The 17862-nt window shown below is 44.6% G+C and overlaps 1 protein-coding gene across 7 annotated transcripts in view; it reads left to right on the plus strand.

Annotated features, from left to right (window-relative positions):
• Positions 1-17297, plus strand: part of SLC4A8 (solute carrier family 4 member 8) — an 83239-nt gene extending 65942 nt beyond the window's left edge. For all 7 annotated transcript variants that reach the window (XM_067696576.1, XM_067696580.1, XM_067696574.1 and 4 more), the window contains 6 exons: positions 9-77; positions 3783-3956; positions 6262-6399; positions 8521-8612; positions 10494-10589; positions 11737-17297. In XM_067696576.1, the coding sequence (XP_067552677.1) occupies positions 9-77; positions 3783-3956; positions 6262-6399; positions 8521-8612; positions 10494-10589; positions 11737-11749 (582 nt within the window). In that variant the 3' untranslated portion in view covers positions 11750-17297. The remainder of the gene's footprint in view (positions 1-8; positions 78-3782; positions 3957-6261; positions 6400-8520; positions 8613-10493; positions 10590-11736) is intronic.
• The last annotated feature ends 565 nt before the right edge of the window (positions 17298-17862 follow it).

Consider the following 17862-nt stretch of genomic DNA (forward strand, 5'->3'; position numbering starts at 1 on the left):
GTCTTCAGTTTATCCCGATGCCGGTACTCTACGGAGTTTTCCTCTACATGGGAGTGTCTTCACTACAGGGAATTCAGGTATTGCATGGTTCAGCCAGGCAGTGTCTTCTCTTGGTGAGCTCACCTGTCCTGACCAGGGAAAGACAGCCTCCCTAGGGGAGCACAAACCAGTTCTTGAGAAACCATTTCCTAGTCTTGCTGCTTCAGCTATTTTAGACATTTCTTTGGGCATTGGGCAAAATAGGGTCATGTTGGCATGAGTGCACAGAGACTTTCAGGGTGGCCTGATTCAATGTCATGGTTCCAGTCGTTCGTCAGTTATTCAGCAGACAATCATCAGGCATGTATTAAACACATTTTGTCAGATGCTGGTAAACTTAGATCTGAAAGGTTGATCAAGAATTAAACTGGCTTCCACACATGGACAACACTAGGTTTAGTGCCAGGCTAAAGTGTGAGGCGGGGGGGGGGGGCGGGTTTAACTGGGGGTACATTGGTGAAGAGATTGGGGAGTCGTGGGAGCTGCTCCAAGTAAGCAGGTATTACTTCCTGTCACAGTCTGCCTTTTCCCATCCATCAACTCATTCCTCTGAGTCCTTTGAACAGAGAGAATCAGGAGGTAACTTGGGTACCCAGATAATTTGATAATTTAGCCACTTCTTATACTGGTGGCTCGTTCCTCTTTGTTATTTTACAATGTCTAGTGGTCACTGTTATGCACGGAGTTCTAGTGTGACTTTGGGCAGGTTATTTATTTATTTAAAATTAATTTTTATTGGAGTAGAGTTGCTTTACAATGTTGTGTTAGTTTCTGCTGTACAGCAAAGTGAATCAGCTATATGTATGCATATATCCACTCTTTTTTAGATTTCCTTCCCATTTAGGTCATCCCAGATCACTGAGTAGAGTTCCCTGTGCTCTACAGTAGGTTCTCATTAGTTATCTATTTTATACGTAGTAGTGCATATATGTCGATCCCAATCTCCCATTTCATCCTACCCCGCCACCCCTGGTAACCATAAGTTTGTTCTCTACATCTGTGATTCTATTTCTGCTTTGGAAATAAGTTCATCTATACCATTTTTCTAGATTCCATATATAAGCGATATTATACGATATTTGTTTTTCTCTTTCTGACTTACTTCACGCTGTGTGACAGTCTCTAGGTCCATCCACATCTCTGCCAATGGCACTATTTTGTTCCTTTTTATGGCTGAGTAATATTCCATTGTATATATATATACCACATCTTCTTTATCCATTCCTCTGTCAACGGACATTTAGGTTGCTTCCGTGTCCTGGCTGTTGTAAATAGTGCTGCAGTGAACATCGGGGTGCATGCATCCTTTTGAATTATAGTTTTCTCCAGATATATGCCTAGGAGTGGGATTGCTCGGTCACATGGTAGCTCTATTTTTAGTTGTTTTTTTTTTGTGGTATGCGGGCCTCTCACTGTTGTGGCCTCTCCCGTTGCAGAGCATAGACTCCGGACATGCAGGCGCAGCGGCTGTGGCTCACGGGCCTAGCCACTCTGTGGCATGTGGGATCTTCCCGGACTGGGGCACGAACCCGTGTCCCCCGCAATGGCAGGCGGACTCTCAACCACGGCGCCACCAGGGAAGCCCTGTTTTTAGTTTTTTAAGGAACCTCCATACTGGCTGTACCAATTTACATTCCCACCAACAGTGCAGCAGGGTTCCCTTTTCTCCACACCCTCTCCAGCATTTATTGTTTGTAGATTTTTTTTTTTTTTTTTTTTTTTTTTTTGCGGTACGCGGGCCTCTCACTGTTGTGGCCTCTCCTGTTGCGGAGCACAGGCTTCGGACGCGCAGGCCCAGCGGCCATGGCTCCCGGGCCCAGCCGCACCGCGGCATGTGGGATCCTCCTGGACCAGGGCACGAACCCGTGTCGTCTGCATCAGCAGGCGGACTCAACCACTGCGCCACCAGGGAAGCCCTATTGTTTGTAGATTTTTTGATGACGACCATTCTGACCGGTGTGAGGTGATACCTCATTGTAGGTTTGATTTGCATTTCTCTAATAATTTGTGATGTTGAGCATTTTTTCATGTGCCTCTTGGCCATCTGTATGTCTTCTTTGGTGAAATCTCTATTTAGGTCTTCCGCCCATTTTTTGATTGTGTTGTTTGTTTTTTTGATATTGAGCTGCATGAACTATTTGTATATTTTGGAGGTTAATCCCTTGTCAGTCGCTTCATTTGCAAATATTTTCTCTCATTTTGAGGGTTATCTTTTCGTTTTGTTTATAGTTTCCTTTGCTGTGCAAAAGCTTTTAATTAGGTCCCATTTATTTATTTTTGTTTTTATTTTCGTTACTCTAGGTGGTGGATTGAAAAAGATCTTGCTGTGATTTATGTCAAAGAGTGTTCTGCCTATAATTTCCTCTAAGAGCTTTATAGTATGTGGCCTTACATTTAGGTCTTTAATCCATTTTGAGTTTATTTTTGTGTGTGGTGTCAGGGAGTCTTCTAATTTCATTCTTTTATATGTAGCTGTCCAGTTTTCCCAGCACCACTTATGAAGAGACTGTCTTTTCTCTATTATATACTCTTGCCTCCTTTGTCATGGATTAGGTGGCCACAGGTGCATGGGTTTGTCTCTGGACTTTCTATCCTGTTCTGTCTGATCTATATTTCTATTTTTTGTGCCAGTACAGTACTGTTTTGTTCATTGTAGCTTTGTAGTATAGTCTGAAGTCAGGGAGCCTGATTCCTCCAACTCCTGGGCAGGTTATTTAATCTCTCTGGGTCTCTGTTTTCCTTTTTATAATATAAGATGGTCATTTTTTCTATATGCAGAATGTTATGAGATTTCATTTTTTAAAAAATAAATTTATTTATTTATTTATTTGTTCTTGGCTGAGTTGTATCTTTGTTGCTGTGTGCAGGCTTCTCATTGTGGTGGCTTCTCTTGTTGCGGAGCACAGGTTCTAGGCGGGTGGGCTTCAGTAGTTGCGGCTTGTGGGCTCTAGAGCGCAGGCTTAGTAGTTATGGCGCATGGGGTTAGTTGCTCCGCAGCATGTGGGATCTTCCTGGACCAGGGCTTGACCCTGTGTCCCCTGCATTGGCAGTGGATTCTTAACCACTGCGCCACCAGGGAAGCCCCATGAGATTTCATCTTTTTACTTTTTAAAAAATATATATATATTTTGAACATTTTATTTATTTATTTATTTGGTTGCACCAAGTCTTAGTTGTGGCAGGTGGGCTCCTTAGTTGTAGCTTACCGGCTCCTTAGTTGAGGCACGTGGGCTCCTCAGTTGTGGCACACAAACTTTTTAGTTGCGGCATGCATGTGAGATATAGTTCCCTGGCCAGGGATCAAACCTGGGTCCCCTGCATTGGGAGTGCAGAGTCTTAACCACTGTGCCACCAGGGAAGTCCCTATCTTTTTACTTTAAATAATCAGTAAAAAGCTCCAAACTCCTCAAAGAACAAATAAGAGATTTGGTCTTTTAAGCAGAAAGATACCACTGCTTATTTTGTTTTCAACACTCCCTGAGAAAGATCTGTCTCAGGAGCTAGAGTGTGGGAGAGGAGAGAGAAAGCTGAACCCAGAATTAGAAGAGATAGGTTCACATTTTGACTCTGTCACTTACCAACCTTGGTCAAATTACCTGTTCTCTTTGAGACTCAGTTTCCCCTTCTGTCAGGTAGAAACGGTATTACCCACCTTTCGGAGCAGGTGATATTAAGAGATATGAATGGGATTAACGAGGCCCAGAGAAACCACCTGAAAATAAATGCCAGTTCCCTCCTTTCAGTTCTTTGATCGTCTGAAGCTCTTTGGGATGCCTGCAAAGCACCAGCCAGACTTCATCTACCTTCGGCACGTGCCGCTGCGCAAAGTGCACCTCTTCACCCTCATCCAGCTGACCTGCCTCATCCTGCTTTGGGTCATCAAGGCATCTCCAGCTGCCATTGTCTTTCCAATGATGGTGAGTTTAAAAGGTATTATTCTTTATTTTAAAAAATAGTGATAAAATATACATAACGTAAAACTTCCCATCTTCACTATATTTAAGTGTACAGTTCAGTGGCATTAAGTACACTCACAATGTTTGTGTAGCCATCACCACCATCCACCTCCAGAAGGTCTTTCATCTTGCAGAACTGACACTCTGTACCGATGAAACAATAACTCCCCATTTCTCCCTCCCCTCAGTCCCTGGAAACCACCATTCTAGTTTCTGTCTCTGTGAATTTGACTCCTCTAGTTACCTCATGTGAGTGGAATCGCAGTATTTTTCCTTTTGTGACTGTCTTGTTTCGCTTAGCATAACGTCTTCAAGGTTCATCCATGTTGTGGCATGGCAGGGTTTTTTGGATAACAGCCATCCTAATGGGTGTGAGTTGGTATCTCATTGTGGTTTTGATTTCCCTAATAATTAGTGATGTTGAGCATCTTTTCATGTGCTTATTGGCTATTTGTATATCATCTTTGGAGAAATGTCTATTCAAGTCCTTTGCCCATTTTAAAATAAAGTGGTATGTTTTTTTGTTGTTGAGTTTTAGGAGTTCTCTATATATTCTGGATATTAATCCTTTACTGATGGTGAGTTTTTGTTTTTTGGTTGGTCTTTGCAGGAGCAGCATTATTTTGAGGACCTTGAGGTGTGGAAGCATGTGTGTAGTAGTTTACTATGTTTACTTTTAAGGCTACTAGTCTGCCTGTCTGTCTGTCTGAATTTCTTTCTCTCTCTCTCTCTCTCTTTCTCTCATATATCTGACATGGAGAGGACTCTTCATGTTTGCAGTAACTTGCATATTACCTCAAAGCAATATGGTTCCTATTTAGAATTTAGTGCAATCAGAAGTGTCTGTAGTGGTGGAAATGCACCATTTCAAGCCACTGGGAAAGAGGAAGAGGTTGGTCTAGCACTGATAAGTGACTGGGACATCCTTGCCTCTTTTCTGACTGAAGCAAGTGCTTTGGAAAGGAGACCAGGAAAGCTGAACTGTGTGGTTCAGCAACAGGTGACAACCTGTTTTCTAAAACTAGGGTGATGATGAAATTCTTGCCACCTGACCACCTCACTGTTCCATCTTGTCCTCTTGAGGGCTTCCTGTCTCTGGCTCACTCTGTGTCATGAGGATGCTGAGATTTCAGTGGACTCTTTGAAAGTTACCCAAAGGGTGGGCCTCAGAAGGGAAAAGCCAATGAGGGTAATGTCTGGTACTCATTTAGTTACTTTTGAACTCTGTCTTACTGGGAGAATATTCAAGGGTGAGGAATCTTCGGGGTCCTTTTCCCCTAATCTCCTAGATATATACCCTCCTGATGGGTGTCTCAATTTTGTCAGAATACATGTAGGGTTCTGCATTTGGGTGTTATGTTCAGGGCTTGAGTGTTTGGTTAAAGAAATAGCAAATTCCTGGCAACTCCTGGAAGGGATACTATGAATTTTGGCTTTATTGGGAAAATAGTCATTGAAATTAGGGAGAAATGAATTTAATTAGCCTGATTTGCCCCATGCCTGGTCCAGTCACCAAATTTAGCTGGTGAATACCAGTCAGTCCAGGCAGGTCATTCTGGGTTATTATTGGTTCTCCTTTGGCTGAAATGGCCCTCATGGGGAGAAAGTGGAGCAGCAGTTGAGATCCCTGGTCGTTTCCATGGAGGAAATTAGCTGTCAGATTTTAGGTGAGTCACTTTCTCTCCTTGGGCCTCAGTTTCCTCATTTATAAAATGAGTGTCAAGCCAGGCCAGAGGGCAGAGACAAAAATCGCTCGAGATCCATGCCGCAGGCATAAAGCAAGGATTTTGTGAGTAAGTGTGTAGGCAGAGGATCCGAGGAAGTCCAGACGGTCCTTCAAGGCCCTCTCACCCCCTGGTGACCCATGTTTGGTTTGAGCTTGGCTGGCCCCACCGAAGCCATCTCCTGGAGAGGTTCGCCACCCCCAGGCTGCCTGGTAGCCCTTCCTGCTGGCCTCAAGCCAGGGGAAGGCAGCTCTTAGGGCCATCTGCTGATGAAGGGTTCCTCTTTTCAATAAAGGAATTAAATTAGTTCAGTTAGGGCATCAGTAAGTTGTAGGGTTGTTATGATGAGAGTTAAATAAACTATTGTATAGAAAACACTTAACTTAGTATCTGGTTCAGAGAGCCTCAATAAAGGCAAATATTATGATTATTATGAGTTTGATTCTGCTTGGCATGTTCTAGTCTGCTGTGAAAATAAGACTGCTTTTAAACTCCAGGGAGGAAATGAGCCCCCCTAATTCACTTTCTTTATTTTTCTTCAGGTTTTGGCCCTGGTCTTTGTCAGGAAAGTCATGGATCTCTGTTTCTCTAAGCGGGAGCTGAGCTGGTTAGATGATCTCATGCCGGAAAGCAAAAAGAAGAAGTTGGATGATGCCAAAAAGAAGGCCAAGGAGGAAGAGGTCATAGTTCTTGCACCAACTGCAGACTTTGGGGCAGCTTCAAATTACAGAACATAGGAAGGGCCACATGAAAAGTCAGCATGTCTCGAATCCCAAGGGTTATATTTAGGAGTGGGGAAGATTACTCCAAAGATATTCTTAGCCGATGTCTGTCCTTCATCGTCAGATTTGATAACCGGTTGTTTTCCCTCTGTTTGTCTACAGTCTACTCATCAGGTTCACACTTAGAGTATGAACATGGAATCCGCTCTTATTATCAGATCAAATGGTTCATGTTCTCCCAAAGGTCTAATTTGACAAGTATAAAAAACCTACTGTTTTCCAAGAGTATTTGTCACGTACCTAACTGCAGATGTTGTTGTGGTTCGCAAAGATAACTTGCATAGGACTTTCTGTCCTTCCTCATTTCCCTCAGCACTTGGCATCTGCCATCCACACAATGGACCTTCAATCAATGGCCTATACGTGCAAAGAATGGATGTGTAGCAAAATGAAAATACCAGGCCAAGAATGAGCCTGAAAGTATTTCCAAATACAGTTAGTGCCTGAAATAGTGTCCTTTGAAATTCTTTTTTTTTTTTCTTTTGTGGTACGCGGGCCTCTCACTGTTGCGGCCTCTCCCGTTGCGGAGCACAGGCTCCGGATGCGCAGGCTCAGCAGCCACGGCTCACGGGCCCAGCCGCTCCGCGGCATGTGGGATCTTCCCAGACCAGCGCACGAACCCGTGTCCCCTGCATCGGCAGGCGGACTCTCAACCACTGCGCCACCAGGGAAGCCTGGACTTCATTTTAAAGGAATTTTTTTCCTAAAATCTTGAATTTTAAAAATCTTGTATTTTTTTTCAAGCATTATTGAGATATGACTGATATATAATATAGTGTAAGTTTAAGGTGTACAATGCAATGATTCCATATATGTATATACTGTGAAGTGATTACCACAATAGGGTTACTTAACACATGTATCACCTCACATACTTGTATTTGTGTGTGTGTGTGTGTGTGTGTGTGGTGAGAAATTATAAAATCTAATCTCAGCAATTTTCAAATATATAACAGAGTATTGTTAACTATAGATAGCAATCTGGATATTATATCCCCAGAACTTATTCAGCTCGTTGACCACCTTCACCCATCCCTGCCGCCTATGCCTGGCAACCACCAGGCGTTCCTGCTCTCTGTTTCTATGACCTCAGTTGTTTTAGTTTCCACATGAAAGTGAGATTATACAGTATTTGTCCTTCTCTCTCTGACTTATTTCACTTAGCATAGTGCCCTCAGATTTCATTCATGTTGTTGTAAATGGCAGGATTTTCTTCTTTTTTAATGGCTGAATAGTATTCCATTGTGTGTGTGTGTGTGTGTGTGTGTGTGTATTCTATTGTGGAACATTTTAAATATACACAAAGGTAGAAAGAACAGTCAGTATTCATCGTTCCCTAATTGCCTTATTATTATTTTTAAGCATCCGTTTGAATCAGGATCCAGTAAGGTTCATATATTGCAATTGGTTGATATATTTAAAAAATTTCTTTTGGGGTTCCCCTCCTGTCTTTTTTTTTTTTTTTTGCGGTACGCGGGCCTCTCACTGTTGTGGCCTCTCCTGCTGCGGAGCACAGGCTCCAGACGCGCAGGCTCAGTGGCCATGGCTCACAGGTCCAGCCACTCTGCGGCATGTGGGATCGTCCCGGACCGGGGCACGAACCCGTGTCTTCTGCATCGGCAGGCGGACTCTCAACCACTGCGCCACCAGGGAAGCTCCCCCTCCTGCCTTTTTTGTCTTTGACATACAAGATTTCCTGCCATTTAGATTTTACTAAATATAACTTTTGGTATCATTTAACATGTTCTCTGTCTCCTATGTTTCCAGTAAATTGGTGGTTGTATCTAAAGGTTTACTCAGATTCAGGTTCTTTTTTTTTTTTAAATACTATTCCATAGGTACAGATATTGGGTTGTCTCTCTTTTTGTGGTGAGTCAGATCTATGAAAGAACATAATTATACTTACTTATAATAAATGGAGAGAAAATCAGGTAGAAATTATGGTGATTGAAAAATGGGCTGGTGTAGACTATTGGTTTCATTTGATCCAAGATAAAGTAATGTCTCCTTTTCTTGCAGGAGGCTGAGAAAATGTTAGAAATGGGGGGAGACAAGTTCCCCTTAGAGAGCAGGAAGTTACTAAGTAGTCCTGGAAAGAACAACAGTTTCAGGTAAAACTCCCCCAGCCCCAAGGAGTTGACTGTTTTGGTGGTTGCGTAAATGTTCTGGCTCTGTGATGGGGGCTGTGTCACAAATGCAGCTGCTGGTATAAACAGCTAAACATTCAGCCTCCCGGTTCCAGCCTGTGAAAACACCTTTCCTTTCCCGGTTTTCTGAGGGCCTGCCATGCATTGGGCACTATGCCAGGTGCTGGGAATCACAGGAGGACAGAGCTACGGGAGCCCATGCGTTCCCCAAACCAGTGGTCCTTCTGTCTCTCTCTGCCACCTTCCAAAGGTGAACAGGATGTAGTCTTTGCTTCTCAGCCTGGTGGGCATGAAATTCCCATGCTTAGGCAAGCCGTTGGGGGCTGGGCAGAGACAGCCCCTTCCAGCTTGGCTCATGGCGGCTGCAGTCCTGGGAGCCAAGGGGGAACCGAACTGGGATTCCCCAAATTCCTTACTTCTGCCAGCGATCTTAGCCCTTTGATGTATTAAATCTGTTGCTCACCACAAATCACAGGAAGCTAAACTGGTCCATTTGCGGTTTCATTCCTGGTGTTTTGTTTCCGCTTTGGAAGAGGAACACAGAAGCTGAAAGAAGCTCAGAGGTGGAGAGGGTACAGAAGAGGAAGAGAGAGGGGATCTGGGTTATCTAGATGCTAGATGACTTACTGCTGAGTTACTGAATTGATTGTGGTTTATACTGAGGGGGAGATGAGGAAAGTCTTTTCTTTGGTTATTTAGTTATTTATGACAACTAAAAATAGTATATATTTAAGGTGTGCAACATTATATATATATATATATATATATATATATATATATGTAAAATGATTACTACAATTAAACTAACAACATACCCATCACTTACTATACTTACCATTCTTTTTTGTGTGTAGTGAGAACACTTGAGATCTACTTTCTTAGCAAATTTCAAGTGTACAATACATTATTATTAACTATAGTCACCATGCCTTACATTGTCTGCAGAACTTACTCATAACTGAAAGTTTGTACCCTTTGATCAATAGCTCCCCTTTTCTCCCACCCCCCAGCCTCTGGTAGCCACCATTCTCCTCTCCGTTGCTATGAGTTCAATTTTTTTTAACTTACCCCAAAGAAATGGAATCTTTGATCTTTAAGAAACTTTCTATAAGTTGTCAGGGAAGGAGCCATAGGCTTTGCATTCTCTACGGCAAAACAGGAATCATGTTCCTTCTCTAGCAGATGCTGCCTCCCCTCTTGGTCTTTTAGAAGGAGAGTCTGGCATGTGGAAAAGTTTAGAGTACTGGCGGGGGCGGTGGGGGGGGTGGGTCTAGGAGACCAAGGACTGGATTCAAGGTCTTGATTCTCCACTTACTGACGTCTGACCTTGGACAGTCTCTTAACCCTATGAGCTTTGGTTTCTACACATTAAAAATGAGGATGTTAATAATCTCTGATACTGTGAGAGTTAAGATAATATATTGTAACAGTCCTTTGTAAACTACAAATGGAAAAGATCTGGCCACGTAAATGAGAAAATAAACAGAGTGCTTAGCTCCATGCCTGGCACACAGCAAGCGCTCACTAAGTGGTAGCTCCTCATGCTGCCACTTCTGGCCTCATAGCGCTGTCACCAGCATCCCCAGAGGGGCCCTTCAAAGGAGAGCAGAACTGTGGGGGCAGGGCTGGCCGCTAGCCGGCACCCCGGCCCAGGCCTCAGCTCTGACTCACGGGCCACCTTGCTTCTCGACATTCCGACCATCTGGTTCCCAGTGCTCCCGAGAGCTGTGAGACAAGCTCCCTCACGCCTCATCTTTTCCCTTCTGGTGGGTAGTGGGTATCATAGACTGAGATGTAGACCTTATTTGTATGTCTGACATTGACTGTCCTAAGCATTGATTTCAGATGTGACCCCTCTGAGATTAATATATCTGATGAAATGCCTAAAACCACAGTCTGGAAAGCTCTCAGTATGAACTCTGGAAACACAAAGGAAAAGAGGTATAATTGCCGATTTTTATTTCTGACTTTTAAAACTAGCAATCATGTTGAAAGTAAAATATGTTTTAGTTGTAAAGTTGAATTTATCCATGAATAGCACATCTAACATTGTTGCTAACCCCACAGAATAGCTATAAACCTAAGAAAAGGAAAAATGTTTTCTAACTATTTGAGCAGATATGCTGGTTTGAGCTGCCCATTTACCCAGGCCCAAAGTCAGGATGGAATTATTTTGGAATGTAAATTTGCTTTATCTGTTTTGTTCCCTTAATCCTCCTTCTAGTTCCCATTTCAAAATCTGTAGAGCATCTCTTTGGTTCTTGCAGCCACACAAACTGGAAAATCCTTAAAATATTTGGGTAGTGTTGATAGTATTGATACAGACTTTAACCTATTTAACTTATTCCGTAATGAGAATAATTGTCAAGGAAAGATTTTGAAATATTAAATTGTAACCGTTTTCTTATTTTGGAAACTAAATTCTGAGTATTGTTTGTCAGTAGCATAGATCAATTTTTAATCTGGTTAATGAAAAAAATGGAAAGACTTGAGACATTTTTGCTTACATTGAAGTAGGCTGTGTACTCAAATTACATGAATAATTTGGTCCAAACACTAAGTCATCAGATAACCGAAAGTAAAATCTTAGGTCTTATTAAAGGCAACTTTTCTAGTTAAAAAAAAAAAAAAAAAAAAAGCAGTAGGGTAGGTTAGGAGACTTGGCGTAGCTGTTAGTTCCATGTGTAACCTGGCAGACCACTGTTTCTGGTACTCGGTTTATTCAGTTGTGAAATGGGGGTAATAATAACTGTCTCACTCATAAGGCTGCTCTGAGGAGAAACTGATGTGCTTTGGAAAGCCACAGCCACCAGTGGGTGGTAGTGATGGGCTATTTCATCAAATGGGTTAAAAGAAATCTGTACTGAATGTGAGTGAAATATAGAATCTTGTTTCCTTCAGAGGAAAATCCAGGCAGCTGTCGAAATGTATAACGCACACGGTTATTTTTAGTTGAGAACTAGTCTCCTTGTAAATGAACTTAAAATACAGCCAGATCGAAATTGTGTTGACATCTTCAAAGTATTGTGTTAAAATCAGGAATGAATCATGTGTTCCCTTTTCGTCTAATTGTAACACTTTTATTCAGTCTCTTCAACTAAAAGTCTTTGCTGGGATGGAGGATGTGGGCCGTGAGGTGCCACAGGGAAGTTCTGGTTACAGAGAAGATGACGAGTGTCTCAGAGAAGAAGCGAGCCCAAGTCTGGCCCTGTCCTTGGTCCTGTCGAAGCCACGCGAGCATTCAGTTATTGGTGGTGTGCGTCGGAGGGCACCGCCTGGTATGAGTGTGGAAGCAGAAGACCACCTCCCGTTGGTACTTCTCCTCTTCCTTCTCTTTCTCTTCAGAACTGCCACCGCCGAAGACCCAGCTTCCCATTTGCCAGACATCTCCTCCGAAACCCTCTGCTGGCCTGCTGAGCCGTACGGATCCATTCTGCCACTGAGGATTTCCTCGGTGAGGTCCCTCTTGCTCAAGGACAGGGTGAGGATGTAGGAGGAGAGCAGAGAGGAAAAGGAAGCCCCTCCAGTCCCATAGTGGCCGCGGGCTCCTGGGCAGCCCCGGGCCTTGGTCTGGTTGCCTGCTCTGGGGGATGCTGGCGAGACCCAGAGGCCACCAGGAGGGTCTGCTCGTAGGAGGGTCAGCCCTGGGCCTTGGCAGTGCTCACCACCACAGCCAGAAGATGCCTCTGGCCTGGTGCGTCTTCATCGCTCCCTAGCAGCAGTCTGCATAACTCAGCAAGAACCTTGGATGATGAAAGGGCCAAGGGGGACATTGAAGTTGCTTAGCTCAGACAGGAAAAGGCCTGGGGGAAAATCAGTGATGGTGAGTGAGGATGAACAGCTTCTCCTAACTCCACTGATAGGGTAAGAGAACAAGCTTCAGTGGCTACAGAAGGAATTAGTTTAGACACCAGGAAGGACTTCCTAGCCTGAAGATTTGTCATAGTGTCTGCTTTCTAGATATCTGGGAAAGGTTTGACTGTAGTCGTTTGTGAGTAGAAAAGGAGATAAGGTGTTCTTAATTGGCCATGTTGTGGAAACATCCATGTCCTGCTGCTGTCTCTTGAGGACACACTCTGATTCCATTCCTGGAGAGATCCAAGTGCTTACGTAATGTCTCCTTAGCTGCCTTAGTAGCAAACCATCACCAACTCAATGGACCAGACCACCTTCATCATCCTGGATTTTTTTGTTGACAGATGTTCTGACTTTCAGATGTAAAAAGCCACATTGGGAAATGAACTGTAAGTGGTGAAATTAATTTTGGTATTTAGTTTAAAACTATATTTATGGTTTCTGTCTCCTCTTCTCTTTTGCAATGAATATCGAGGGTTTGGGCTCCATTGTGTATAGACTTTCCCTTCCTTTGTGCACAGAATGTGACTAGCAAGCATGTCGGTACCCAGGGGATCTGATCAGTTCAGTTTCCCTCCTGGAAAATATTTGTACGGTGGGACCGTCCGTCGGTGTGCTCTCCTTTCATAGGTGAAGAGTTGGCTACGTAACTTTATTGAATTTTGCATTCCGTAGACTCATAAATATATTCAGGTAGTCTTACTCTAAGGACCTTTGATACTGAAGGAATCCTGCCTTTTTCCTATTTCCCTATCTCTTAGAGTCAGTCCTTTTAATACACAGATGATTTTCAAAATACTTAACAACTGGTACAGAATGGGCACCAACCACTCAGAACGGATGCCTGCTGTAAACAAGCAGTATGTATGGCCATGCCAGTGCCTATTGGCTGAACGTCACCGGGCTTTCAACTATTAAAATGACATTCCTTTGAATTGTGGGTATTGTTCCTGGCTTGTCTGATTTCTACTCACAAGGCTGTTTCAGGGGCAGCCTCGGCATCCTTTCATATGCTGCAGACAGGAACAGGCATGCTTCTTTGAACTATATGGGCATTAAAATCTTTGAGAGCCAAAGCTTCACATTTTGTCACGTTAGGATAAATGTAATATTGTACCCATCTACCTACCTAATTTAGAAAAATCATAAGGCAACCTGTCATTGGGAAAAGCTTTCTTGCTGACTTTCCCTGTCCCTCTCTGCTTCCGTGAGCTTTATGCCTCCTTTTTCATCTTCTCTGTTCCCTGAGGACACACACACACACACACACACACACACACACACACACACACACACCCCGCCGCTTTTCTTCCCCCATCTTGCCCCGCCCATCTTTTCCTGCCACTTGTGTATAGGGAGGGTGGTGACCGCTTCACCTGTTCCCCTGGCCTCGGCGTGGCGATGAGGAATACGGCAGGGAAGAGTCCATCATGCAACAGAACTACGTGGCAGAGTCACTCAGAAAAACCTCTCTACTCACACTGACGTCTTGTGATGCCCTGTGCTGGCAGGCTTCCCGAGAGTGGGGAGCCGGTCTTTGTTAACTCTGTGTAGTACGCTTCCTGAGCCAGACCCTCCCAGCTTACCGCGCCTTCGGAACGTTAGCTACTTTGGAAGGCTGTGCCAGTCTTTTTAGGCTATTAGATTTTCTTCAAACAACAGCCAGCCTCGTTTGTGCTACATCTCAGTGGTAGGAACCATTCCCTACTCTTCCTCTCTTATCTTTCCCGAGTCCCACCCATCCCTCAGCCCCAGTCCTGGCTGCTTCCCTGCTCAGTGGCTGGTGACTATGGGTTGCAGAGTCAAGTGGGGGGGGGGGGTGTTAGGGTAGGAGACTGGGACTGGTGGTGGAGCATCAGCCACGTGTATGTACCTGTGTGTGTATGCACGTGTGTCTACCAACAAGTGAGAGTGTATCCATGAGATTTCATTGCTGCTGCTAAACAACCTCATGCACCTGAGCTGTGGGGACATCAAAAGAATATGGTCATTCTCCCTTCTAGCGCTTCCCCTCTCTATTCTGACAGAATTGCCTGAGGGCAAATACAGGTAGATTAGTCTTAGAAAAAGGTGTTTAAGCTCAACATTAATGAGAAACTGATTTAGGGGTAGAAAGCAGGTAGTTAGGTAATTCCCATGCCCAGGCTTGCTTGGGCCAGAGAAGTAGTCCACCTCTTTTCTGACAAGGGTAAATTCAGGAGTCGTTTGAGTGTTGGCAGGGCAATGCCTGATAGGCTAGCAGTGTACAGGAGGAAGGGAGGGAGGCCGGAGATTTAAGAAAATGATGGTGAGTGGACTCTTGCTTCTAAACAGAAGAACTGGCATCACTAAGTGGGTGGGTTACGTCCTAGCCCATGACTTACGGAGGGGGTTGGTTTAGATAGGAGGTGAAGGCCAGCAGAAATATGCTGTGAAATTGCTCAACACGTCTGGTTGCAGGAAATGCAGGCTAGTTCTTTGTAGCTGTATATGATTTCAAACTTCTGATAATGGGATTGTCAAGAGAGCTGGTCTTTACTGCACACAGCTCCTATCCCCCTCTCCTTGTTGGTATAAATTTGCCTTTGGGGTAGAGAACCATATATTTTCAAAAGATGTTATAAATAGTTGCTATTTCTATTTGTCTGAGATGTGTCTGGCTTTTAAATTAGTCATAAATGTTTGATAAAAATCTGGCATATGCTAAGTCTTAGGTTTTGTTGACATATCAGGCTGACAAGAGGTCAGACCTTCAGAGGTCTCTGGTTTGGGGAATCTGGTTTCCGGTCATTCAAAAAAACACAATTCCCAGTTCGACTTTATTTTCTACCTACTCAGTGCTCTAGTCTTCTCTCTTAATAGAGGAATCAGTAATTCTCCCTGCAGCTTCTCTGTCAACTTCAGTGTCCACGTTTGGAGTCTCCACATTTTCCTGATGCATAGGAGAAGGCTTGAGCCCAGGGCCCGTGGCTTTCATTTTAACCAGCGTCAGACATGCTATTAAGTATGTTCTCTCTGCTACTTAATCAGCTTCTCTAAGTGTCTTCTTTTGCTGGAGAGTTAGTGCCACCTTCTTACACCTTCCTCAGACTTCTCAGGTTCCCAAGCCATATCCTGGCAGGACATTCAACATGCATCGGTTGTTCTCAGGCTTCTTGACTTTCTTTTAGTTGTAGCTGCCAGGACTCCTAAGGTAGAAATCCTTCCTGTCGGCCCTGACTGGCCAAATGAGACAGCGTCTAAGCTCTTCCCCCTTGTACTGACTCAGCTTTTTCACATACTCCTTCCCGTCCTTTCTGCCTTTTCCTCAGTCTGTCAAGTTTTCCTTGGAGGGAGGAAGTTCTTGGTCAGAGGTCCTAACCACCACGGCCAGTTAGGGCTGGTGAGAGGGGGAGGAGGCTGGACGGTTCTGGGGCTTCTCAAAAAGGTGAGACTTACGGTTATTTGCCTTATTTAGGGTGAGGGACTAAGGATTCTCAAGCCCTCAGGGCCATCCATATTTCGGTGTAAATAGAAAAAGACATTCCAAAACCAAATAGAAGGGATTTTTCTGCCAAATCTACTCTTTTTTTTTTTTTGCTGCGGTACGCGGGCCTCTCACTGTTGTGGCCTCTCCCGTTGCGGAGCACAGGCTCCGGACGCGTAGGCTCAGCGGCCATGGCTCACGGGCCCAGCCGCTCCGCAGCGTGCGGGATCCTCCCGGACTGGGGCACGAACCCGTGTCCCCTGTATCGGCAGGCGGACTCAACCACTGCGCCACCAGGGAAGCCCGAATCTACTCTTTATAATTCTTGGTGCCCTTGGGGTCTTGCATTAATTACAGAGAATGGGTAGTTGACTCAGCTCACATTTCTTTATCGGAAAGGAGGCTGATTTTCACCACCGAAAGAAGTGTGAAGTAACTATATGATTGCCTGAAGCTTGGAAAGAGGAAAGGAGTGTCACGTGAATCTTTTCAAGAGGAAAATTCAGAAAGTGGCATGATTCATCCATTAAGCATAATTCTTTTAGAAGATTCTGTGCTCAAAGGGAATGGAATGGTTTCTGATCCTTCTGGAAAGAAAAAGAATAGCATTTTCTTTAACCCACTTTCAGCATTGGAGAATACAGAAGTTTTCTTCTAGCTGATGGCATTAATATTTCTGAGAGAGAGCGAGCCCACTCACAGCCCTTTCCCGAGCCCAGCAGAAATCAGCAGAGCTTGGGTTCTCTTAGCAGGTTTGCAGTTGACTCCAACATGCAGGTTTTTCACATGTGCAATAATGTTGGAAACAGAAGTACCAAACTGAATATGCAATTAACTCCTTTTGCAAAAGAGGCCAAAATCCTCCTCCCCATGCCTCTCTCCCATATTCACTCCTCCAAGACGATAAGCCTCCCCCTCGTTGATCTGTGTCTGTCTGTCTGATTGGTTAGATACGGCTGCCCTCCCAAGCACATGGTGTCAGGTGGAGAGCAGAGCGACCTTCCCACGGAAGGGGACGGCTTGAGGTGCTGGTACATTTCCCTCGTTTTCTGTGTTCTTTCTAGTAGGTCTCCTGTAGAGATAGAGATATTTTTGTTTTAGAGATTCCAAAGTATATATTTTTGGTGTAAGAAATGTACCCTCTCCACACTCCCTGGTGTAAATAGGACTGAGAACAAACGCGTTGCCGTGATAATTCCATAGCGATCTGCGGGAGGGGTGGGACCCCTGTCCCTCACCACCGAGTCTCACGGCCTGTGTCTGTGAACCAGGGGAGGTGATGGTGACGCCTCTGCCTGCCCAGACCTTCCTGTGCTCAATGGGTGAAAAATAAAGTCTGTGTAACTGTTCACACCTGTGGTGTTCTTTGAGCTCGAACCGCGGGGCTGAGGCGAGGTGACCACCTTCCAAACTTGGGAAGGAGAGTTATGACGGTGGGGGAATGCGTGGGGTCTGCTGAGCGGGCCTGAAGAGGGGCCTGTACACCTCTGGGTGCAGACCCTGAGCAGTCCCTAGGCAGAGTCATGGAAGAGGCTAGAGGGCCCTTTCTTTGGGGACCACTTCGATTTATGTTTGGGTGAGGGGACAGGACAGCATGAAAAGAACGCCCACTTTGGAGATACAACCAGGCTGATGAGACCAATTGCTAATGTTTAAGGACTCAACCACTGCACAGAAATCCAGATTTTAAAAATCTACTGTCATTCCACATAGTTTTGGTTTGGGGCGGGGGGTGGGGCAGGGGTGCTCCATTTCTCTTCCTCTCAAATCCAGTCACTGGAGGGATGGAGAAAAGGAAATGAGGGAAGCAATGCCGTAAGAGTAGAGAGGTGAGTGAGGGGGTGAAAGGCAAGGGTGGGGGGAGAGCCAATCAGCCAGCTTTGTGGAATGTGGCTAGGAGGGCGTCCGCTGGGA

Source organism: Pseudorca crassidens, chromosome 11 (genome assembly GCF_039906515.1).
Source record: "Pseudorca crassidens isolate mPseCra1 chromosome 11, mPseCra1.hap1, whole genome shotgun sequence".
NCBI classification, from domain to species: Eukaryota; Metazoa; Chordata; class Mammalia; order Artiodactyla; family Delphinidae; genus Pseudorca; species Pseudorca crassidens.